Below are 25,478 nucleotides of genomic sequence, written 5' to 3' on the forward strand. Positions count from 1 at the left end.
TTACAAACAGGAGATGTAATACACTGCGCAACTGCACAAATGCAAATTTTAGGTCATTATTTAAACAAAATTTGGTGGTAAAAAGTAAACTGTATTTATGGAAAGTCAGTATAAATATGGGTTAGGATTTTCTGTGATTGCAAATTCAAACTAACAGGAGTCTTTTGTATAAAATGAAAGGAATGAGATTAAACAAGGGTAACCCAAGAAGAATACAGAAGACATGAACAAAACAGGAAATCAAGATATTACAGCTATGCAAGAAATAGCAATACACATGAATATGATTATGTATGTAGTATGTGATCAACCACGAACAGAACTTCAAAATATAAGGCTGGCAGAGTAGGATCTTTTTCCTGCTACCTTCACTTTTGTTAGACCAGGTTCTATTTCCTTGAAATGAATTTCCAGCTCATCATATCACCACTTTGTCAAAATCATAAATGGTGCGATTTAATCAATGACCATCTTCATCTTGAACCACCTGTTCTTAACTACAATGAAAAAAAACAGTTTCAAAGAAAACAATGAGAAAGGCTAAGCCTGGAACTGTCTCTGTATATGTACATTCCTAAAATTGTTATCCTTTCCATCATATGTACAGTACAATTTCCCAAATTGAAAGTACAGTATTTCTTGACAAGTCTTCCATCAAAAACACAATAAAGACAGTTATTCTTTGTTAACCTCAACTATAACCACTCATCTGACTCATCCATATATACCCTAGTTTTATTTTCTCTAAATGTTCTATCCCATTTTTACATCCATCATTCACTCTTTTAACTAACACACAAGAGAACTCCTGGAAAAAAGAGGAAAAAAATTATCACAAGGACATGAGAGGGCCATCATAGCCATTCTTATAAACTGGTAACAGTGTATAACTGTTATATTGGCAAGACATAATGGACTATGTGCAAAATGTACCTATACAAACACTTGCCTCTAAGCTTTTAATACTCAATTATATACAATGACAATCTAATTAAAAATGAATGGGCTTCAACTATTCCAAATATAAAATGGAAAAAATTTTTACAAATGACACACCCATTATATATTATACCATTTTCACTGCTCCCACCTCAATGATCAAGCTTTTATCAAAGCAAAACCGGATGCACTGGGGCAAGGCTTCAGATGGAGAGAGTCAAGAACCATGAAAATAAACATATTGTCAGCTCTCCCTGGACTTCAATTATCTAGTATAGTCCTTGGCTTGCTTTTATTTATCATTACCCCAAGACCATTCTTATTGAAAGTGGCTTGATATTACCCAGGACCTTTCTAAAGGTTCCGGCAGCCCAAGGCAGTGCTACTTCCAGCAGCAGGGAAATGTAAACTCCTTTAGAGTGAAAAGTTCTTTGACAACACTATACTCCCAATGATACAGCCTCATCAAAGGTGACTTTTCACTCACAGTGTAACCAGGTGGAGCCCAGTAGCACTGCATAGCTTCAAGAACCCAGTGCAGTGATAAACAAATGACATGATGCATTTTCTGTGACACTAACAAAGGTATACTTACATTTCAATATGAACCAGTACATGGACACCACAGTGGCCTTTACATAGGCTTCACTGGTCACATACTCTGACATCAAAGTAACAAAATCTAGCAATATCACACAGATCTAGTTTACTTTTGTTAGTATTTAATGGTGACTTCACCAAAAATAACAAGTACATAAATATAGAGAAAAAAATCTATAAAGCTGTTAAATTAACACTGAACATACTGAAAGACTTGAGCATATTTTTCTTGGTACAGTACACAAAAAATAAAGTAATTCTGCTGTTCATACAGAATTACACATATATTTATGTGGTTTTTGACAATTCACAAGGCCTTCCTTACCAAACTACATTCTTAAGGAATTCAAATCATATGTCCTCTAAAGTAACAGTTGATAATCAATGCTTTAGTCACTGAGGTAATAAACTTTTAATGCAACTGATAATATTTCTTTTAGCTCATACAAGGAAGTCATCTCAGAAAAAAAATACAAGCAGAGACAGTTTCTTTGTAGAGTGCTGCCAGTTCCTTTATCATATTCTATATAGATTTAACACCCACACTTAACAATACAATATATCCAAAAACCTTTACTTATGATTATATGCTATTTTCTCATCAAAGTCTTTAATGAATAAAGTATAAAAAGTATTCTTTGCCACTTTCACTGCTGCTGCTGTTGGAAATACTGCTGCTCACACTCTTGGGTGGATGAAGGCTGAGTGGTTGGCACAGATGGGGTAAGAGGAAGTTGCTGAGGCACAGGCGGTGGTGCCCGAGAGATGTTGGTTGCTGGGGCCTGTGGTGGTGAGGGATCCTGAGGATAGTCTATAATCTTGCGTTTACTCTGCATCACATGCTGCTGCTGCTTGTAATAAACTTTGAATAGACCTTTAACCACTAAAAACGATGCACCTCCCTGAAAAAAAAGAAATGCTATAAGATTGTTCCCCCCAATCAAAGAAAGATAATGAATACAGAATCCTCACCTAACACTTCAGTCAGTACAATATTTACAAAACTTAGAGCTGATTAAAGGGTAGATTATCTTTTTGCTATTACCATAAATACTCTGCAGATTAGTTTTGCAATGACATTGATGAAAAGAACCAATCATTAACTTTTGTAATATTTACCTGATATATACTTCTTGCTGTTAATAAAACTGCATAACAGTATCTTATCCCTGGGGATAGGGGAGAAAGAAAACTTCCATGCATTCCTCACATGTTGTAGAAGGTGACTGAAGGGGACGGGAGCGGGGGGCTAGAAACCCTCCCCTCCTTGTATTTCAACTTTCTAAACGGGGAAACAGAAGAAGGAGTAACGCCGGGAGTGCTCATCCTCCTTGAAGGCTCGGATTGGGGTGTCTAAATGTGTGTAGATGTAACCAAGATGAGAAAAAAGGAGAGATAGGTAGTATGTTTGAGGAAAGGAACCTGGATGTTTTGACTCTGAGTGAAACGAAGCTCTAAGGGTAAAGGGGAAGAGTAGTTTGGGAATGTCTTGGGAGTAAAGTCAGGGGTTAGTGAGAGGACATGAGCAAGGGAAGGAGTAGCACTACTGAAACAGGAGTGGTGGGAGGATGTGATAGAGAGTAAGAAAGTAAACTCTAGATTGATACAGGTAAAACTGAAAGTGGATGGAGAGAGACGAGTGATTCTTGGTGCATATGCACCTGGGCATGAGAAGAAAGATCATGAGAGGCAAGTGTTTTGGGAGCAGCTGAGTGAGTGTGTTGGTAGTTTTGATGCATGAGACCGGGTTATAGTGATGGGTGATTTGAATGCATAGGTGAGTAATGTGGCAGTTGAGGGAATAATTGGTGTACATGGGGTGTTCAGTGTTGTAATTGGTAATGAAGAGCTTGTAGATTTATGGGCTTAAAAAGGACTGGTGATTGGAAATACCTGGTTAAACAGAGAGATATACATAAGTATACGTATGTAAGTAGGAGAGATGGTCAGAGAGCATTATTGGATTACGTGTTAATTAATAGGCGTGCAAAAGAGAGACTTTTGGATGTTAATATGCTGAGAGGTGCAACTGGAGGGATGTCTGATCATTATCCTTTGGAGACGAATGTGAAGATTTGTAGAGGTTTTCAAAAACGAAGAGAGAATGTTGGGGTGAAGAGAGTGGTGAGAGTAAGTGAGCTTGGGAAGGAGACTTGTGTGAGGAAGTACCAGGAGAGACTGAGTACAGAATAGAAAAAGGTGAGAACAAAGGACACAAGGGAAGCAGTGATGGCTTGAGCAAAAGATGCATGAGAAGCATGGGAGGTGGGCAGATTAAAAAGGGTAGTGAGTGGTGGGGTGAAGAAGTAAGATTATTAGTGAAAGAGAAGAGAGTGGTGGACAATTTTTGTGGTATACCGGGGTCAATGTACTGTCAATGGATTGAACCAAGGCATGTGAAGCATCTGGGGTAAACCATGGAAAGTTTGTGGGGCCTGGATGTGGAAAGGGAGCTGTGGTTTCTGTGCATTATACATGACAGCTAGAGATTGAGTGTAAACAAATGTGGCTTTTGTTGTCTTTTCCTAGTGCTACCTCGTGCACATGCAGGGGAGGGGGTTTTCATTACATGTGTGGCAGGGTGGCAACGGGAATGAATAAGGGCAGACAGTATGAATTATGTACATGTGTATATATGTATATGTCTGTGTGTGTATATATATGTATATGTTGAGATGTACAGGTATGTATATGTGTGTGTATGGACATGTGTGTATATATATGTGTATGTGGGTGGGTTGGGCCATTCTTTTGTCTGTTTCATTGCGATACCTCACTAATGCGGGAGACAGCGACAAAGTATAATAAATAAAAAAATAAATAACAGTATCTACGAAAGTACAGAACTTATGTCTCATGATTCCATTGAAAATGGGTTTTGAGATACTATAAAGCTTTTCTGACAAAGATGGGACAAACTGGGCATGGTTTACCATGGTTTTGTTTTGAGAACAATATTACTACAAAAGCAAAAACATAAAGAATAGTAGAAAGACACGCAAAAACATATAACTAAGTATCACTCCTTAGTAATTCACTGACAACACAACAATACTATCATGCTATCAAAGCCAGTAAATGTAGGGCAAAACTAAAAGAGAAGCTTTTCTAAGCTAAACTTAAGAGAGTCTTGGACTCTAAAATCTCACATAAGATTCTGGTACTGATGCAAAATCTCAAATATGATTCTGGTACTGATGCAGAGTTGAACATAATTTACTTTATATCATTTGGCAAACAGGTCTTCAAGCATAGTAGACAAAGCTTACCCATCATCTTCCGAGAATAAACAACCTCACAACTTATCAAGAAATCAGTCAAGCATAATATCTTCTACACAGATATATAAAAATTTAGAGAAAATGGCCTTGTAAAGAAAAATCTCCTGGTAGAAGAGGAAAAGAGGTGAATATTATGGGATAAGCTGTATGATTACATCAGCAACTTTGATATGAGGGATTATCAGTAATGGTTGAATCTTAATGCAACAACAGTTGATATGGCAACTGAGGGCACAACTGGGGAATGGGATATCTAGTGTGAATGAAAATAACAGCTTGAGAGCAGTGTGATGAATTTCAAAGGACTAGTAATGGGGTTTAAAGGATGGACATACATGCGTACTCGAGAGGGGTAAATGGTACTTGGGCCTTACTGGATTATGGACTAAGTGAAAAGTGTGGACAAACTCTTAAATGCAAATGGGCCAAGAGGTGTAGTTGATGGGATGTTTGATTATTTCTAGGTGGGCCACTGTGGGATAAACACACAGGTTCAAATCCTGATTGCATCAGACAGTAAACTTAACAGTTTACCTAAAGGTTTTACCTATATTTCAGGTGCCTGGCTGTGGGCATTCAGTTGCCCATGTTGATCAGAAAAAAATGGGAAGAGGGTGGTGAAAATTATTAAGCTTGGAAAAGAAGCTTGTGTGAAGAGATAACAGGAGAGACCGGGGTGAAAAATGGCAAAATATGAGTAAATGGAACAAGGAGAGTGGGAAAGGAATGGAAGACATTTAGGGAAGCAGTAATTACACATGCAAGAGGTAAGTGTAGCATGCTAAATGTGGGATGTAAGCATATGAGAAAGGGTAAAGAGAAGTGGGATGAGGAAGTTCAGTTGTCAATGAAAGAGAAAAGAGAGTACCTGCAAGGATAGAGGGTAGGTAACTGGGAAATGAACAAGAGAAAGTGGCAGGAGGTCAAGAAGAAAGTAAAAGGGCTGAAAAAGAAGGCAAATGGAATGTGGGAGTGATACAGTATGGAGAAACTTCAGGGAGAATAAGAAAATGTTTTGAAAGGAGGTGAATAGTGTGAGGAGAAGAAGACAAATGGGAGCATCACTAACAGAAGCAGAAGAGGAAGTGGTGAAGCAATAAGCAGGTGAAAAGGAGATGGAGTAAGTATTTTGTAGAAATAAGAATATGTAATATGCCAGGAAGGTAGGTGTCGTGTGTTTGGTACATGGAGGTAAACTGAGTAAAAGAGTCCTGGCAAATGGTTTGGTGAAATGAGAAGAGCTGAATGCCTCATTTATATGAAGTATGGCAAAGTGGCTGGAGAGGTATGTATGGCTCAAGGTGAAGTGCCAGAGGACTGGCAAAATGCTTGTATAAAGCCACTATATTAAGGAAGAGGGGAATGTTCAAATGATAGAGGTATAAGCTTGTTGAGTATACTTGGTAATTTGTTTTGGAGAGTGGTGACTGAGACGGTGAGGGCTTGCACAGAATATTAGATTGGGAAGGAACAATGAGACCAGGAATGGTAGAGGATGAGTGGACTAGGAGTTTACTTTGAAGAATTGTGAGAGAAAAATCTGTACTTGAGTCATGAAAAGCTTTGTTATACAATATTCAACTAACTAGACAGCTCTTGTATCCAGAATTCCTAACACCCCAACACAAATGCATATTGTAGTAACCAGTATCCATACAACTTCATACATGTTTCAGCCAACCCCACTCTTTTTTGTAAGCTTATGCCACCACAGTAGTTGCTGACACCACTCACCACTTAGCAGCACCTAAAGAAGGTGTTAAAGACTTTTGGTTAGTGAAAGCAGTTTGACACTGATGGCCTTAATGACTTAGGCAGTTGAAAAACCTAAAGCTCAAACAACCAACCGAACCATCAAGCTGAAAGAAAGTGCCACTTCTGTGAAATCAGTGATTTACAGTCATCATATGAAGTGACCTTACCTTTGGATAACTACATCCTACAGTCACAGCATCTGATTCCAGTAAGATGTCAATGGACAAACCTTCTCCCATTACAGGAGTGACACATATGTGAGCATTTACGAACAACTACAGAAAAGTCAGAGACATACTGATCTGATGAGAATATTCAATGTAAGTTTATCAACAATTCATGATATAAAGATTCAATAAGAACATCCCTTCTAGATTTTTGCTGTATTAGAATTGCAAAAAGCTGTTGTTAAGCAAACGACTTCAGCCAAACCTAAATCATGGTTGCACACCATACTGTATGGTTGATTTAAATTGAAATAATCTAAAGATACACCAGTTTTAGGTCCTACAATTATGATTGTAGTGGCCCTAAATATTATGTATACCCCCACTACAGGATTAAAGAAAAAAAATCCCTGCCTTATGGAAGACACAATTTTTCTAAAGCACATATATAAAATAATATTATAGACCTGTACTCACATGTAACATTTTTTCAGGCAAGTCAAGTCCAGCCATATAAGGCAACCTAGCCATATGACGCAATATGTATGCACATACTTTACTAAACCAATGTTACAGTCTTCTTACACTTCTTACACACTAATTTCATTAATCAAGCTGCAAATGATTTATGTGGCAGTATCATAACCAATGAGGTTTGGAGATGCTGCTACTATGGCAGGCTCAAAATTCAGAAAAGTTTCAAATTTCAGTATCTCAAAGGGAAAATCTAATTTTCTTAAGTATCCATGTCTCACCCCACCTTCTCATGGTAACGTCATTAGTACAACCTTAGGTGTAGAACTAAAGGGAGAGGCATTGCCCAACCCCATCAGGGCAATAGTAGTGGCAGTCTTTCTTGAAAAAAAATTCAGAAACACTCGAGGTGTGCTGGAGATTTTAATTTTCCGGACAATTTGGGAGCCTCGATGCCTCTGGGAAACAGTGCTGGAGCTGCCCTCTGCCATTAGGCTGTAAAAGGTGATATATAAAAGGCTAAGAAGCGGTACTGGAGTTAACTCATTATGCCAAGGAGTAAAAGAGATGAACAACTGCAGGTGACGGCACTGAATGTAAATGGGATGACTGGCAAGAGTAAAAGGAGGGAGCTTATGGAGAAATCTAAAAATTAAAGCTTGGATGTACTTGAGATTGGGGAATATCCTTAGGCAGGGAGTACAGAGTGAACAGGGAAATAATGAATGCAGATATGGAAGGAGGAGTGGTATGGATGGAAATTAACGAAAATTATCAGGAAAGTGGGGTAAAAAAAAAAGTAGGCACAATTCTGCCAGCATCAAGAGTGTGAAATGGTGTTCCAGAGCATGGATGGGATGGCTCAACAATATTGTGGGTGAAAGGAAAGACTGGACCTGTGAAGTATGCATGGGTATGTGTATATGCATCAATAAATATGAAGACTGTGTGAGGTAAGGATGAAATGGAGCATTTCTAGAAAAATTTGAATGGCTGTATAAACGGTTTTGAGAATGAGAAAAACATGATATGAAAGCAAAAGTGGGATGTGCTGAAATTGGCAAGATAGTTGATAAATGGTGGATTCCTGGAACCCTTTTCTTAAAAGATAATCCACAGGTGTATATGGCTGAGAAATGATGGAAGAGGAGAGCAAAAGGCTTTGATTGATTATGAGGCAGTGGATAAAAGACAGAAAGGCTGTGCTTGATGCTAGAGATGTAAGAGGATTCTTTGGAGACCAACCATTTCAGTTTTTGTGGGGATGAGGGCCAGGGAGAATGTATAGGTAAAAGTGCTGGTGAGTGAGAAGATGAATCAGAAAAAATGCAGGAAAGTGCAGTATGAAAGTGCAGTAAATGTAAGGATGCGATCACGTGAGAGTGAGGTGTTCAAAATGTTTAAAGAAATACAATTAAAAGTTGGATGCAAGGTTGTAGGATATAGGAATAAAAAGGGTAATGCATGGTGGATGGAAGAAATTAGAAATGCTGTGGAAGAAAAGAAAAAGGCACACATGTGGTAGATTGCTTGAAAGGAATGTACCAGTGGAAGTTCAGCAAGGGAAGAGGGAAGAACATAAGATGTGCAAGTGGAATGTCAAGAAGCAGATAGTAGAGCACAAAGAATGCAAAGATTTTGGAAGAAAGTTGTGTAGAAATTAGGGGAAAATATGAAATTGTACTGGAAAAAGTCCTAAGAATGTATATAGCCATTATAGGAGAATAAGTCTGTTAAGTATACTAGAAAAACAGTATGCATGAATGTCAATTGATAGTGATGGAAAGGTAGTAGATATGCAATCAGATTTTTGTGGTTAAGATGACCACTGAAAAGCATTCAGCAAAAGGTAAAAATCTGCATGCAGATTTTATGAATTTGGAGAAAGCATCATAAAAAAGTTGAGCAGAATGCCTCATAGGATGTAGGGGCACAACTGTTGGATGGTGTGAAAGTATTCTACAGAAGAGCAAATGCATGTGTAAGAAAGGATGAAAAGTTTTAGGTTACATGTAGGTGTGAGGCAAAGCTGTGTGATGTCACAGTGGTTTTTTAATATACATATGGATGGAGTGGTAAGAGGGATGGAAGCAAAAATTAGGAAAGGGGATGCAGAGATGGAGTGTGGTGATGAGGTATGGTGGTTAGTGGCAAGCCTGTTTGCAGATGATACTGTTTCGTTTGCTGAGAATGAAGAGGAGTTGTAGGAGAACGTAAGTGTGTTTTATGATGTGTGTAAACATAGGTGATTGAAGGTAAATACAAGTAGAAGTAAAATAATGGTTTGAGAGGAAACAAAGTGAAAGTATAGATTTTGCAAAACCATATAGTGAAAGAAAAGTGTACTAAACTGTTTTTGGATGGGAAGGAGGACTGGAAGAGTTGAGAGAATTAAAGTTTTAGAAACTGTCTTGATTAAGTGTGGTGATATGGAAGGAGAGATAAGGGAGAGAGAGAGCAGTACAGTGTAAAAGTCATTAGGTCCCTTTACAGAATAATGAAGGAAAGAGGTGTAAACTACGGAAACGAGGAGAGGATTAAGGAACAGCATACTCCTCCCAACCCTGCCCTATGCAGTCTAATCATGGACATAGAATGAATCACAGAGATCAAGAATCCCAAATGTGGAAATGAGCTATGCGAGAGTAGCATGTGGTATGACTAAATGGAATGAAGAAAAATGAAGAGATGTATATAAGATTTGGTATGGCAGGGAATGCAAAGGTGAAACATTACATTTTGAGATGGTTTGGGCATGTTCAAAGAATGCAATTCTGGGAGTTTACAAAGAGAGTGTATGAAAGTACACTTAATGGGATTGGTGTGAGAGGAAGACCACCTGTGACACGGGGCAACAGAGTGGAGGGAACAGACATCAGAGACATAAGTGAACAGATATGCCATATATGTACATATTTTTGCATATTTACATATACTCTTCAATTTTCACTAATTGCTTTTAGTATCGTACACCTTGAAACATGGATCTTGAAACATGTAATTCCTCATCAAAATCACTTTCTTACTCACAAAACACAAAAATTTCATCTTGTGTGGTGTCAGTGATCTTCGACAGCCTACTGCTTGGGGATGTTGGCTGTTATCTTCGCAAAACCATACTGCCTATTTTTTTTGTCATTATCATATCCATCAAATCATTATCAAAATACTCTAAGGAATAATCCAGGTCCTCAGAATTCTTGGTGACAAAATAAATACCTGTTACACCTAATTACCTCTATCAAAAACAAAATGTGTTGTAGTGAAGTTGACAACATCCTTCCAAGCCCACAAGGAAACTGGTGGATGAAACAAAGTACCTCCCCTCCTCACACTGGGACCGGTTTCATCTTCACCCACACTGCTGGCAATATCATGTTCGTCTTCCTCCTGCCCTGATTCTTCTACATCTTCAGGACAACTACATCCACTTGATTCACTATCACTCTTCTCTAAAATGTATGAGTCAAGCGTATCTAATAAGTCCATGTAATAATATGGGTTTTCTTGTATGGCTCTGGTGCGGCAAAGTTGTTATACTATACACTTCAGCTTTGTGATAGTTTTTGGCCACTTGAGCAGAAAATACTGGGACTAATATATGGAAATACCCTCTGAGATGCCAGTAAATGAATTCTGAATAATAAAAATCTCTGTGGCCTTGTGCAGACATAAAAAATGAGATCCCAGAAATGGGATACTCGCAGTCAACTTCCAAAGGCTTAGTGTCCATATATATGGAATATCAGAAGTCAATGGGTTAAAGAGCTACCCTGCAACTGGCCCTGTTAATATACCAAACTTCCACATAAACACTATGAAGCAAATGAAATTATTCACAGATAGCTTCACCTACTCTAGGTAACACAAAACAAAAAATACCATCCTGAAACCCTAGAAGCTCCGTATGTCCCACTCCTTCCATTACCCTATATCGCTACTTTCATCCATGGCAAAACTCAAATCTGATCAACAACACATTCAAGCAGAAAGTCCTATCCACCCCACACAGTATAGCTAAAGACACAAGCACTTCACCACTCATGTGACCTAACACAACACATCCTGTATGGCTCAAACCAATCACAATCCACCTTTACCACTGTACCTGGTGTAATGCATAGCAAAGTGGCATGTAACATTGTTCTCTAACAAGTCCCCACACAAAAGATAATGCATAGCAAAGTGGCATGTAACATTGTTCTCTAACAAGTCCCCACACAAAAGATACCAGACACCACTATCCACAAGAATAAAGAATGTTGACCAATTTCATAGCTGGCTGACAAGCCAAAGTCATTCACAGAGGCTTCAACTCTAAAACCTTCAAACTCCAAAAAGGAGTTCTCTAAGGAGCAATTCTCCCTTTAACCTTTCTTTAATCTCTTTCTACATGACCTCCACACATCAGTAGATCACACAATAAAAGTCCTCTCATATGCACACAACCTCACTATCACATGAAAACACCTTGACACTCCCTGAGCAACAACAAGCATGCATTTACATCACACAAGAATGCTGGCTCATTCAAAACAGAAAATCAGCATCCCTACAGAAATCCAGCATCACCCTGTATACCCAGACAGACACTCATCCAACCTACTTCCTCCCAAAACTCTGAATAGCCAACCACTTCAGTTAACTAAGTTTCACATACAACACTTTCTTCCCATACCACAAACATCAACACCATAAAAATAAACACAAAATGCCCACTGAACACTCATTAGCATCACTTTAGGACAAAGAAAGAAATCCTTAGCATCTTCTACACAGTTCATCCCCTCCATCCTAGATGACATCTAAGCTGTCTAATCATCCATCCCATCAAACATAAACATAGCAAAATTACAAGCCACCCAAAACAGGGCTCTCATATCAGTGACAGGTTGCCACCCACCTACAAAAAATTTACATCCACACAATGAAACAAAAATACTTCCAATACAATCTCCCTTCAATAAGCTCGGCAACCAATCCTTTGCAACAGTGCTAAAACCTTTCATGTAAACTACACCATAACCAACCACCAAACTCCAAGGAAAAACAAAAAACATAATCCTGCCAATCTATACTTAAAGATACTCATTCCTCCAAAAACATGATGCTGTCTAAGCCCACATACACTGTAATAATTCAACAAGCACTACACAATTACCCTTCCAATGCAGTTCAAAATTCAACCCCAGGCATGCATGTTTCTTGTATGTTCTGGACACCACTCTTCCCTGCAACACTACAAACACAGATTCAACTTATCACAATTCCCATTATACCCAATAGGTAACTTCCAATCTGAAGACACAGAACACTTACTCCTTAACCGTCCTGCACTCTTCTCACTCTGACAAACACACAACACCACTACACTTTTTGATCTGTGGTCCCACCCAGTGGACATGGCCAGCTTCCTGTGCACGGTGGGAGCAATATACATGGGGTTCTCGGAGCACAAAAGTAAGTACAGCTCATTTATGTTTTTCCACCATCACTATTATTACTGTCATTATCTAAAACTATTATCACTATAGGTAGTTACAGAAATACAGTACTTAGAACATAATATATAATAAAGCTCTTCTTGTATTAGGGTTAAGGTGTTAAGCTTTCAATTAACGATTTGTCATCCTTCCGACAAACTTCATGTCAGAAACCTATTATAATCACATTCTGATGCAGTACTCACAAGCAAGGTTCTAGTAAGATTGTCGTGAGCAGATGGGAAGAAAAGTCGTCCTACAACTGTAGCAAGGGTGGGGAGGGACAGAGCACCACACAGCACTCGCGTTGCATTTACCGGATCACTTATAACTGCAGTTGTACTCACTCCAGCTGGCTCTTCATACCTGTGAATTACAATATGAGGCTCAATTACAGTTCATCATAATGCACATTTGAATGCTGATCTTTTACTTTTATGAAGTCTCTGAACAAAATTTTCTCTAAGATCTTTAGTACCAGTAAATTAAAGAGAAAATGCCTACTCTATCTATCTATCTATATCTCTGATGCTTGTTACCTTCAGGAATTCCCTCAAAGGGGTGGCCTTGGCAATAAAGTCTCCATAACTAATGAACTTCAGTGTCTCTTCTCAGCCTTTAGTGCCTCATCCTTAAAAGGCCATTGGTAGAGAGCCAGTCTAGAGCAGTGTTTGCAGAGGCTCCTACCTGACGTTCCTACTGACTACTTCTACCTAATGTTCCTACCAACTAATTCTACCTAATGTTTCTAACTAAATGTTCCTACCTACTAATCTATCTATTGCTCCTACCATTTTGCCAAAAAGCAGGGCTAGCACAGAGCACTCACTACAAGAAATCTAGAGTTATGAAGAATGAGCTGTGGGAGTTGAGTATTGTAAAATGTTGTGTGTGACAGGGAGAGACATTTTGGGTTTGTTGACAGAGTGCCAGCAGTCCACATGTAGGTGAGGGAGAAAGACAAGTGCAACTTGACAACCAATGAAGTGATGGCTCACTATGCAGCTATCACTAACCCTCCTGACACCCAGGTGGGAATTACTGTGAGCCAATGTAAAAAAAAAATTTTGAAATCAAAAGTTTTGGGGTGAAAATAATAAAACTCTCTACTGATACCCAAAAATCCCACAGCTAGAACAGTTGAGCGTGAATTATTTTAACTTACCTGTCATTCCTTAAGAAAAGCTTAGATATGAAGTCATACACCATATGTCTTATTTCAAATCTTTGAGAACTGAGAAGCATTTTTTCTCTATTTTGAAGTAATGAAAGTTTCCAACAAGACTACCAGGAAGTCTAACTTGAGGTTTGATGGACTCTGTTCCATACTAATCCATATGCCACTTATGCATCACTTGCAAAATGAGATATACTGTCTAAATCTGAGCTTACTGAGGAAGTTGTGTCAAGATGAAATGCAGATCGAGTAAGAGAGGAAGAAGAACTGAAAGGAGTTGAGGAAAGCTATGTTGAGTTATCAGTTTACGAGTGCATTGGTTATTTGTAGAAGAAAGGAAATCATTGATAAGGAGAAAAAGTGTGGGGGATAAGATAGAATCTTGAGGGACACCGTTGTTGATGGAGAATGATCTGTCGATCTACATCCCTGATGCACACTTGCTCTGGGAACTCCCATCAAGAGCCTCTACTAATCCCTGGCCTTATATTCCTCCCTTGCATACACCATTCTACATATTCTTCCACAAATGTTCCCTCTTCAATACTCTTCCACTATTTCCCAATGACAGTTGGTCTTTCTCTCACAACAACTTTAATCATACTATCATACCCTTTTCTTGCACATTCCCTGTCTTGCATTTTTCCAAATGCCTAAACCACCTCATAGCATGACGTTTCACCTGCACTACCACTCTAATATTCATTCCCTGCCATACCAAATCTCTTATACATCCCCTCATTTCTTTCTTCATTTCATCTAGTTACACTACATGCTCCTCTCAAATAGTTCATTACCACAACATTGATTCTTGACCTCTGGGACTCAACCCATGTCCATGTTTCAGTTGGGTGGACTATGCCCTCCTTTAAACCTTTCTTCACTTACATATTTACACCTCTACCCTTCATTATTCTATTAAGGGACCTAATGACTCTTCTACCCTGCACTGCTTTCTTCCTTATCTCTCCTTTCATATCAGCAAACTTACCCCCAAATACTAAAATTCTTTCACCTCTTCCAGTCTTTCATTTCCCATATCTATAACAGTTTTGTAGATCCTTCACTCGCACCTATAGGGCTTTGCAAATTTATATGCTTTCACTATGTTTCCTTTCCAAAACCAGTACTTTACTTTTACTCACATTTATCTTCAACTACCTATGTTTACACACATCATAAAACACACTTCCAACCTTCTGCAACTCCTCTTCACTATCAGCAAACAACACAGTATCAAAAGTAGACCTATCATTAGCCACCATACCTTACCACCACGCTCCATCTTTTAAAAACTGATATACAAGAAGGGGGGGTTCTTTCCCCTCAATCCCGCTCCCTTCTGTCACATTCAGTGACATGCACGAAATACAGAGGTGGCATTCTTTTTCCTCTAACTAAGCTAGGTACCTATTTTATTGACCAGCCCCTAGAGGATGAACAGATGGGTTAATTGTGAACTGGAAGCCACAATGAGGATTCAAACATATGCAAACTTGATCCCAGGTGGCCTTTAATGCTACCCACCACAAACAACAATCTTGAAGCTACATGCAATGTTCCTCCCCAGAATGAAGCCCTGTGCATGCCACCATCCTTTTCATTACCACTCTCCCATACAACTTACTAGGTACACTAAACAAACTTATAACTATGGAACTTGAACATTTACTTTAGTCCCCACTGCCTTTAAACAATGGCAATAAAAAGGCAATCTGTTAATCCTCAGGCTCCTCACTATAAGTCATACATATACTGAAGACCTTAACTAATCATTCAACAAGACAACGACCCCTTTCTCTAGAATACAACTGCAATACCATTCACTTCACACTACCACTTCCTCTCTCTTCACTCTTCACCAAACCACTTGCCATCATCATAATCTATCTCGGAATTGAGAAAAAAGAATACCATTCAAATATCTCTCATAAATGCCACAGAAGGTGACAAAGTGGGTCAGGAGTAGGTGGCTGGAAATCTTCCCCTCCAGTATCATTTCTTTCCAAAAGTAGGAGAGGCAGGAGCCAAGCGAGGATCTTTCATCAACAGCCCAGTCATCTGTTCCTGGCGCTACCTCATTAAATCATTAATCAGCAAACAATCATGAAGAAATAATGATTACTAGAGAAGGAAGAATGGAGTGAATAAGATTTTAAGTGCTAGAGGGGGTCTGGATAGGTGGGTAGATGAAAAGCATGCACAGGATAGAGTGAACTGGAGCGAAGTAGTAATCAAGAGGGAGCATGCTGTCAGGGAATATGAAGTAGCTAGGATAACCATGGATAGGTCCATGGGGCCTGGTCATGGATGGGGGGTATGGTTTTGGTGAATTACCCACTACCTCACTAATGGATGAAATGGCAAGCATGTATGAAAAGACTGTTTAGAATGAAGAGAGCTCTCAAATGTCAGGGCCTTAACATTCTGTCAATGGGCTGAATCAGGGTATAAGAAGCAGTCTAGGTAAACCATGATGCAGTCTATGGGGCTTGTTATTATGATTATGAGTGAGTGAATCAATCAGACTAGACTCCACACAAAAATGTCATAAGGTAACCATCTCAAATGCAAAGAAAGGGATGAAGTCTATCAATAGCTTCTTAGAATATCAAACTCCATTGAAATTTATCACAATAAAAGTCTTCACAATAAGTAAAGGTCATGGATTAAAAAGTAAAATGCCTACACTGCCTTAATCACTGATGTAGTTTTCCACCCCCCTCAGGAGCAAACCTTTTTTGATCCACAGCACTAACATATGGATAATAACAGCATAAATCAGACCTGGGTTAAAGTGTGCAGTGTGCATCTCAGGTTTGATCATCCCTACAGATCTGGAAGAGAAGGTCACAAGAGGGCAATAAGGATGGCACATGAAAAAGAGGAGCTGAGTTCAAGGGAAAGGTTAGTGCTATGGGCCTACCCATGAAGGAAAAGAAACTGGTGACATGATTACAACTTTAAAGTATGTAATCAAACTGACAATGCTGACAGTGAACACTTCACTGAAATCAGCAAAACTGAGTAAAGATTTCAATTTCACAACAAAAGTGATCAGCCTACTACATTTTTAATGCTCATACCTACTACTCCTGCCTAATGTTCCTACCTACTACTTCCACATGGTACCTATCATTTTGCCACAAGGCAGGGCTAGCACACACCACTCACCACAGGAAAATCTAGAGTTACAAAGAATGAATGGTGTGACTTGAGTGCTGTCGAATGTTATCTATTCTTGTGAACAGAACGCCATTAGTCCATGTGTGGGTAAGGCAGAAAGAAGACAGCTACCTGACTCAGAGGAGTGCAACGTGCTCACTCCACAGCCATCACAAACCCTATTGACACCAAGGCAGGTAATACCAGTAATATACTTCACTAGTCAGTGGCTGCCTAACAGCAACTATCTACCAAACTTTAGGAAGGTTCATTCAGTAGAAATCGATATAACATTAGGTAGGAGCCTCAGAAAACATTTGTGCTAGAGTTGCCCTCTGCCAGTGGCTTTAGGATGCGGCACTAAAGGTGAATAAGCGGCAATGGAGTTCATCAGTTATGGAGATGCATTAACCATAGCCACTCCCTTTAGGAGTTCCCAGAGGGAACAAGCATCAGAGAAGTGATCAGCCTTTGCCATGGCATATCCAAACTACAATTCTGACAGCTACATTTGGCAAGATCTTATTGTCTCTCACTGAGACTGTACTAATGGTACCAATCAACTACGTGGCAAAGCATCCCACTTTCTGTTTATCTTTCACATTACATTCTAAAAGATGATTTAATGACTATTCATTAAAAAAAATACCTTTTAGATTACCCAATTTCTTTCATTTGAATGCTGACAATATGAGCGATTAATTATAACCAAATTGCATTGTGAAAGACTGAAGAGAGTAAAACCTGTTTGTTTCCTGTTTTTAAGATATAAAAAGAGGCTACCAAGCATGCACTCTTTCATAATAATAAGCAAGTTGGAACTCTTCATATATATACTGAAACTCTTCAAATTTATCATCATAAACCTATAGAAAGGCTTGCTAGAAAAGGAGAACTGAAATCAGGCTAATACCATCAGAAGGGAAACTATGGCAACATGGTTAAGATTCATTTATTTCATACTTGCTATCATATGGTAATCAGTGGAGATAGGACCAATATACTTAGATACATGGAAGAATACTTTCAGTTACAACAACACACAAGCTCTGAACCTTTGTATGACTTGCTAAAGTCAGGCACAGAAACAAATACAATCATTTAATCAATTTTACCAAGCTCTAAGGTAAAAGAAAGAAAAAAAGGACTCTGTAAGTATGATGTTTGTCTGGAGGCTAGGATTGCAGCATAAACCTAATAAACACTACACAAAAGCTGGATTATGACTAACCTGAAGGCTGGAAGGACATATTTTAAGAATGGAAGTCTCTGAACTGAAGCCCTTATGAGTCTAAGGACTTTGTCTTCCCAACGGACCATCTTCCCCAAGATAAGGAAAATTGGGATTGTGGGTAATCCAACCAGGAGCACCAATGGGTCAGCTTGTTCCATTAGTGCCATCCCTTCCTGATACCCAACAACCTGTAAGAGTAATAATTACAAACAAAATCATAAGCCAACAATCAAAATCAGTTGATAAAGAAACAGAAATGGGAAATGGCATAGGTGTGCTTTAGAATTCTATGCAGACTACAGACTTTTTACAACCTGCATGTATAAAACTGAGGGAGCTGTGAGCAAAAAGTATATCCTCATTTTAATTTACCTGTAAAACAAATGCAGAAGTATATCAAAATATCTTTTTATGCTAGTTTGTTTTAAAAGATGTTTATAAAAGAACCTCCTCCATCTCTACATATTAATACAAAACAAAACCCTTTTTCTCACAAAAACTCCTTAACCCTTAAAATGTGTCTAATATCAATGATACTTCCTTGAAGGATGAAAACCAACATTATATGATGTTTCATATTTTCCCTACTTGTGTTTAAATTGTCAGCTAATCTACAGTAATATTAGTAGTTGTGAAAAATCTTCCATTGCCTGGTAGGCTTAAGAAAAAATTCTCCATTCTTCATTGTCACTAAAATCACCAAGGCAGACATAAGTCCTTCAACCTTATGGGCCATGCAAACACTGACCCAATAGCAAATATAAAGATTACTGGATGAACTACATGATAAGTAGGAACATTCATCATCACACATATCAGCTGCTGAAAGATGTGAAACAGAATAACATGAGAAATGTGAAAAAAAAGAAAGTGATCTTAGAGGGAGTAAGGATGGAGATGAACATGGGACACCAACAACTACATCACTATCATCCACATCTCAGCCTTTGTTTTGATTTTGTACCATTTATGCCTAACTTTCAAGGACAGAATCACGTGCTGATGGGAAACTTTGGTAAATAAGATGAGTGTAAAGAACTAAAATATTTTGGTTATAGAGTATCATTATACATGAAATTCAACAAGTGTGTTTAGTGTATAATTTCTACATAAAGTTAATTAAAAACCATTGAAGTGTCTGTATAAAAACTTGGAAAAGAGTGTGATATTAATTTCAGGAAACACATGCAAACAGGTGCACCATGTCCTCCCTTCTTATCTCGGGGTGAGGACGGATTGCCCCAAGCACACTGGCCACACATCTTCACCTATTCATTTAGAAGGCATAACGTATTACTTCTACATATATCCATGCTATTCATCACCAACACTGCCTGTGTAGATATAATAAGTGAAGAGTGTGATAACTAGTTCAAGAAAACCAAACAGGACCTCCATGTTCTTCCCTCCTGTGGTGAGGAAAGACAGCCCCAGCCACGCTGACCACACACTCCCCTCCTACCCACTCAGAACTCCACAAACCAACACCAATTACACTTCTCGACGGCTATCAAGGAATATCTGTTCCAATACAAAAGTTAAAAGCTCCCTTGCATCAATTTACTTTTTGAAAAAGTTTATCAAACGAGACGGTTTCCTCTGCTAGCTACATTCAGTAATCCTAAATCCCTTAGTTACCCTAGTATTTTGACTTAATTAAAACTAAATCATGAGTAATATGCATTATTCTTAGATGGGGTCATAATAACCTGGAATGGGTTGTCACAGCAAAAAGGTTGAAAATCACTGCTCTAGCTTATGCATATCAACGACTCCCTTTGCAAAGTTTCTCCCTCAAACTCCATCCCTCAATCACAACAAACCTACATTCAAATCTCATAAATCTCAAGTACTTGTTCATTCCATTGCTACAACAAACTTCCAAATACATGCACACTCACATTCTATCCATTCATTTTTTTCAGCATTTTACTAAGATTTGGAACACTTCTTGTTTTTCAGCATGCATTCCAACTCTTCAGCAAAATCAACTGTTCTGCTGGCTAATGATGCATACTGCATCAACAAAAATATGACAACTATAAGATCCTGAAGATACAGGATACTGCACTCTCACTCAAATCCCTGCTCAGCCAGGAAAAATGAGGAGATAAGTCCCAAAGCCTGATGCTCTGTGTGCACATACCCTCAAGTAAAGGATGTCTTGCTCCTCCTATAACTTAATCACAAAATAACAAAACCCCTCTCAATGAAAAATATAGCATCATCAGCCAGGAAGATGTGATCTTCACCAGAGACCAACTCAGCAAGCAGGGAAAGAAGGCTTTTAAGGAACAAGTTACAATAGCAGAACAATCTTATTACTTTACTTGCTTCAGGTAGAGATGCATATTTCTGGGAACATGGTACAGTCTTAGAAGTCACATGATATGCTCCACCATCTCAGTTACCCCATGGTATTGTACTAAAAGTGGAGTGAGGGATGCAACTTTTGGAAGCGAGAAAATGTGTCAAAAAGTGAGATTTCATGAAGTACTGGCAGGGCCAAGTTCATAATCTGGGCACTTTTTATTTCTTCCTACTCATGTCAACCTAACCTGAAAAGCTGCGTCTGCTCAACCTAAGAAAAATCAATCCATATCAGGTTATCAGTCACCTTACTGGTCTTCCTAGATCAACCTGACCTTGCTTTCCAGGGAAGGATGACAGTACAAGAAAGAAAAACGTGTCCATGTGGTGAACTTGGCCTTCCTAGTGTCTTGAAATTTGTCTTGAAGACACACTTTGCTTCCATGAAAGAATACAGCCCATTTTTTCCGAAAACATTTTAGTTAATGGTAGAGGAAAAATATCATCCAGAACAAAAAAAGCAAAAAAAATCACTAAACACAAGGGCAGTGAGCAAAATACTATGGCATAAGCGAGGTGGCAAATTATATCATCTGACTTCTATGACTGAACCATACTCCCATGCATGCAACCACCCTCTCAGTCATGACTCTCATACAACTTATCAGGTACACTCAACAAACTTATAATTCTGTAATTCAACAATTACTTTTGTCCCTCTTGTCTTTATACAATACTAATACACATGCAATCAATACTTAAACACCTCATCTTGAACCAAACATACATCAAAAATCCTTACTAGCCAAGCAACAATATGCCCAGCCTTTTCTTGAAAAATTCAACTCCAATTCCCTCCACTCTAGTGGACTAGCCACATTTCATTTTATGCAAGGTTTTCACCACTTCCTCTCCTTTCATGAAACCATTTGCCAACTCTTTCATTTCACATACCTCTATGACCCAGAAACCCTTTACTTGACAGCCTTTCATCTAATGAATTCAACACTTCAAAATACTCATTCCATCCCCTCTTTGCCTCTTACCCCTTCCCCATCTGCACCATCACTGCTGATCCCATTTGTTATCTCATTTTTCTCAAACTATTCACTTGCTTCCAAAATATTTTCACTCTGAAGTTTGCTGATACTCTCTCACCCCATCTTTTATTTGCCCTCTTTTTCAGTCCCTGCACTTCCTCTCAACCTTCTGCTGCTTCCTGTTAAACATCTCCCAATCATTCACACTTCTTCCCTGCATGTAACATCCATACACCTCTCTTTTCTCTTTTAATAGCAATTTTACTTCCTCTTTCCAATACTGACTACCCTTTCCCACATGTCTACATCTTATATAGTTGTCCTCTGTATTGTTTCCTTAAATTCCTCTCATTTTTTACTCAATACTTTTTTGCCATTTTTCACCTAATCTCTCCTGGTTTCCCCTCAAACAAGCCTTTTTCCAAGCTCACTCACTATCACCACTAATCTTCCTATCCATATAATTTCCTCTTTCCATAAATCCTTCATAAATGCATCTATGATATGATTATTAGTAAGCATTTAGAGCATACCTGCAGCGCATAAAAGTGATGGAAAAAAAGAAATAAACTGTGTTGGAAATCATAAAAATATGAGCATAACACGCATGGTACAATTAACCATAAATGCTAAATATGGATGAAATTAATGCAAAGTACTGTAATGTACATCATTTTTATTCATACACTGTAGTCACAAACTACATTCTTAAAGTAATAAACATAATACAATGAGAAGAAACTGTGATATTCAATATGGTAACAATAAATCCACCACCACGGTGCCATTCCCAGAGAAGGTGCTGAAGCAATTTGAATAATGGACTCTAAATTTCATTCATGAATGACTGACTTCTAAAAGTTTGTGTTTAAAATGTCAGTGTTTTAAAGTTCATAATTAAAAAACTCACTCAAGGGTCTTCTAATGGTCTGTTTAATTATGGAAATTAAAGTTTTCATCAAAATGATGGTAACTGATATACCATATACAATACAGTACTTAGATAATTGTTTTGAATCATACCAACCAATGTGTAGTAATTGGATCTTTTATAAAGTATTGGCATCACAAATACTTTGCATTTAAAGCCTAAGTGAAAAAGCCTTTCACTCACACTATGTCTACGAGTAATATAGAAGTTAAATCAAATGTGCATGGGCATCTTCATCAAGGTGACAAGTAAGTAATGCTGCAAATTCAATGGGCTTTGGGGAATCTAGTGTGCATACAATGTAAAAAATATAGGTGAGTGATGAGAGTGGAAGCCTTTAACTGGCAGTTTGGTGATGGAGAAAATGGAACTTACTGAGTATTTGGACTGATGATTAAAACCAAAGGAGAGTCCCTTTAAGTACAGATATATTTCAAGAGAAAGCCAGGAGTCTCTCTGAAGACGAAATCAAGAAGGTGAATCACCTACCACTGAAAATTTTAAAACAAGTTGAGGCTAGTTTAAATATTTCAAGAGAAGAGCTAATCTACACATACAGCAGAGCATGTTCTACTAAAGATGATAGTGATGAGATGTGTAAAGATAAGCTCTACTATCCTCCCTCAAACAGTTACTGTGCCAATAAACCCATCATAAATGCCACTTTCAATAAGCTACCATCAGGATCCATGAAATAGGGATGCATAAAGTGCTACAACAAGGGATACATCTTTACTGTGCAAGCAACAATTAACAATGAGATGGTGGTGGACTTGGTTATAGCCACATGTTTTTGTCTGCTGGGAGTTTCTGGTCCCTAACACACACACACACACAAACTCATTTAACATGTATGCATATCTGTACTATATTCCATGTTTCATGCCAGCCGAGAACTGTTTTCCCCAAACCAGAAAATTTTAAGTCTGGCAACCCAATGGTCCTAATCTTCCTGGATATGGGATTGTGCACCAGTACTGCAGCATCATCATTAGCATCAATAGTCTTGTTACTAATCTCTTTGACTTTTCTCTGAGTTTACATGGTATTCCATCACATTCTGTTGTTAGGTTTACTTACTGATCAACTGCTCATACTGTCAGGTTTACTTACTGATCATCAACTGCTGATACTGTCAGGTTTACTTACTGATCATCAACTGCTGATATTGCCAAGCTTAATTACTGATCATCAACTGCTGATATTGTTAGGTTTACTTACTGATCATCAGCTGCTGATATTGTCAGGTTTACTTACTGATCATCAACTGCTGATATTGTCAGGTTTACTTACTGATCATCAACTGCTGATATTGTCAAGTTTACTTACTGATCATCAACTGCTGATATTGTCAGGTTTACTTACTGATCATCAACTGCTAATATTGTCAGGTTTACTTACTGATCATCAACTGCTGATATTGTCAGGTATACTTACTGATCATCAATTGCTGATATTATCTCATTCTTGGTTTCTTTGAAGTCTATAATGATGGCTACATCAAAGTGATTATATTGTATGCCTCTATCTGTAGCTTCCTTGTTTTTGTATTGAATACTAATTTACATTATATATGGTATCATACACATTCTTTCTGTTCTTTACATCAATTTGATCAATTTCACAATTTTTTCTTTATAAATCTGCTCAAAAAACAGAACAGTAATCTTGCTATTGCCAGACTCCAAGAGGTTACCAGACACAACTGAACGAATAAGGCCTTTGTTGTCTTTTTCCTAGCGCTAACTCACGCATGCACACGGGGGGAGGTGGTTGTTATTTTATGTGAGGCAGGGTGGCGACGGGAATGAATAAGGGCAGACAGTATTATGAAGTTCCTTTTAGTGAGGCTGTACCACTGTCAAACGACAAAACATATACAATGTCATCAGAGAACTCAGTCGGAAGGGGTTTATCATTTCCCTGCTAATGAATACAGCATAGCCTTGGAACTACAGCTGCCCCTTAAAAGTGGTTCTGGGGTTGTACAATTAAATACTCAACAAAAATCTTAGATTATTCTAACTTTCAGTCCCTAAAAGGGAAAAAATATATGCTTATGTAAGTATATCAAACTGTTTCAGTGGTTACACTAGAAATCATGAGAAAGCTGTGTCAATTTCATCATCTTCCTAAGACAATAATCCATTTCATGACCTTCCTAAGACAGTGATATAGGTTTATAAAAAAAATATACACCTAAAAAAAGCATATCAATTTGTCTCTTCGAACATAACTCCCTTAGTTATTGCTACTAAGTGTTTTATGGTAACAAATATAATTTCTATTCAAATATCTTCCTAAGACAATGATCCATTTCAACACCTTCCTAAGATACTGATATAAGTTTATAAAAAAAAATCTACACCTATAAAAGCATATCAATTTGTCTCTTTAAACATAACTCCCTTGATTATTGCTACTAGGTGTTTTATGGTAACGAATATAAATTCATTTCTATTCAAAACTGGTAGCTGGTTTCACAATAAACTTACTCATATACAACAATTCAATGAGACATATCAATAATTGTTTTGTTAAAAATCATTAAGTTCTCTAAAAACAGTGTGTTCTTGCATACCACTCTTGTTTTGAGCTTTTCAGGAGTATCTTAGCAATTTCATAATTTACACCCCACCCTGATTAATGCCTGGATATGCATCCGATTAAAAATAATTTTTTCTTTGTTCTCTTTTACATGATTACCTTACTTCTGAGTCAGCATTTTTCACTTTTTCTTCAAGCTTGTACATCCTTTCTTTACTAACTGTTTAACTCTTTCTTCCATTCTTTTCTGTACACCTAAATATTTCTTTTTCATGATATCTTTATTATCCCTGGGGATAGGGGAGAAAGAATACTTCCCACGCATTCCTCACGTGTCGTAGAAGGTGACTAAAGGGGACGGGAGCGGGGGACCAG

General features: G+C 38.1%; 1 protein-coding gene across 2 annotated transcripts in view; it reads right to left on the minus strand.

Annotated features, from left to right (window-relative positions):
* Positions 1-70: 70 nt before the first annotated feature.
* Positions 71-25,478, minus strand: part of LOC139755511 (E3 ubiquitin-protein ligase MARCHF5-like) — a 111,179-nt gene continuing 85,771 nt past the window's right edge. For both annotated transcript variants that reach the window (XM_071673884.1, XM_071673883.1), the window contains 3 exons: positions 18,273-18,463; positions 12,906-13,065; positions 71-2,441 (listed from right to left, as the gene is read on the minus strand). In XM_071673884.1, the coding sequence (XP_071529985.1) occupies positions 2,187-2,441; positions 12,906-13,065; positions 18,273-18,463 (606 nt within the window). In that variant the 3' untranslated portion in view covers positions 71-2,186. The remainder of the gene's footprint in view (positions 2,442-12,905; positions 13,066-18,272; positions 18,464-25,478) is intronic.

This window comes from Panulirus ornatus, chromosome 19, assembly GCF_036320965.1.
Source record: "Panulirus ornatus isolate Po-2019 chromosome 19, ASM3632096v1, whole genome shotgun sequence".
Lineage (NCBI taxonomy): Eukaryota > Metazoa > Arthropoda > Malacostraca > Decapoda > Palinuridae > Panulirus > Panulirus ornatus.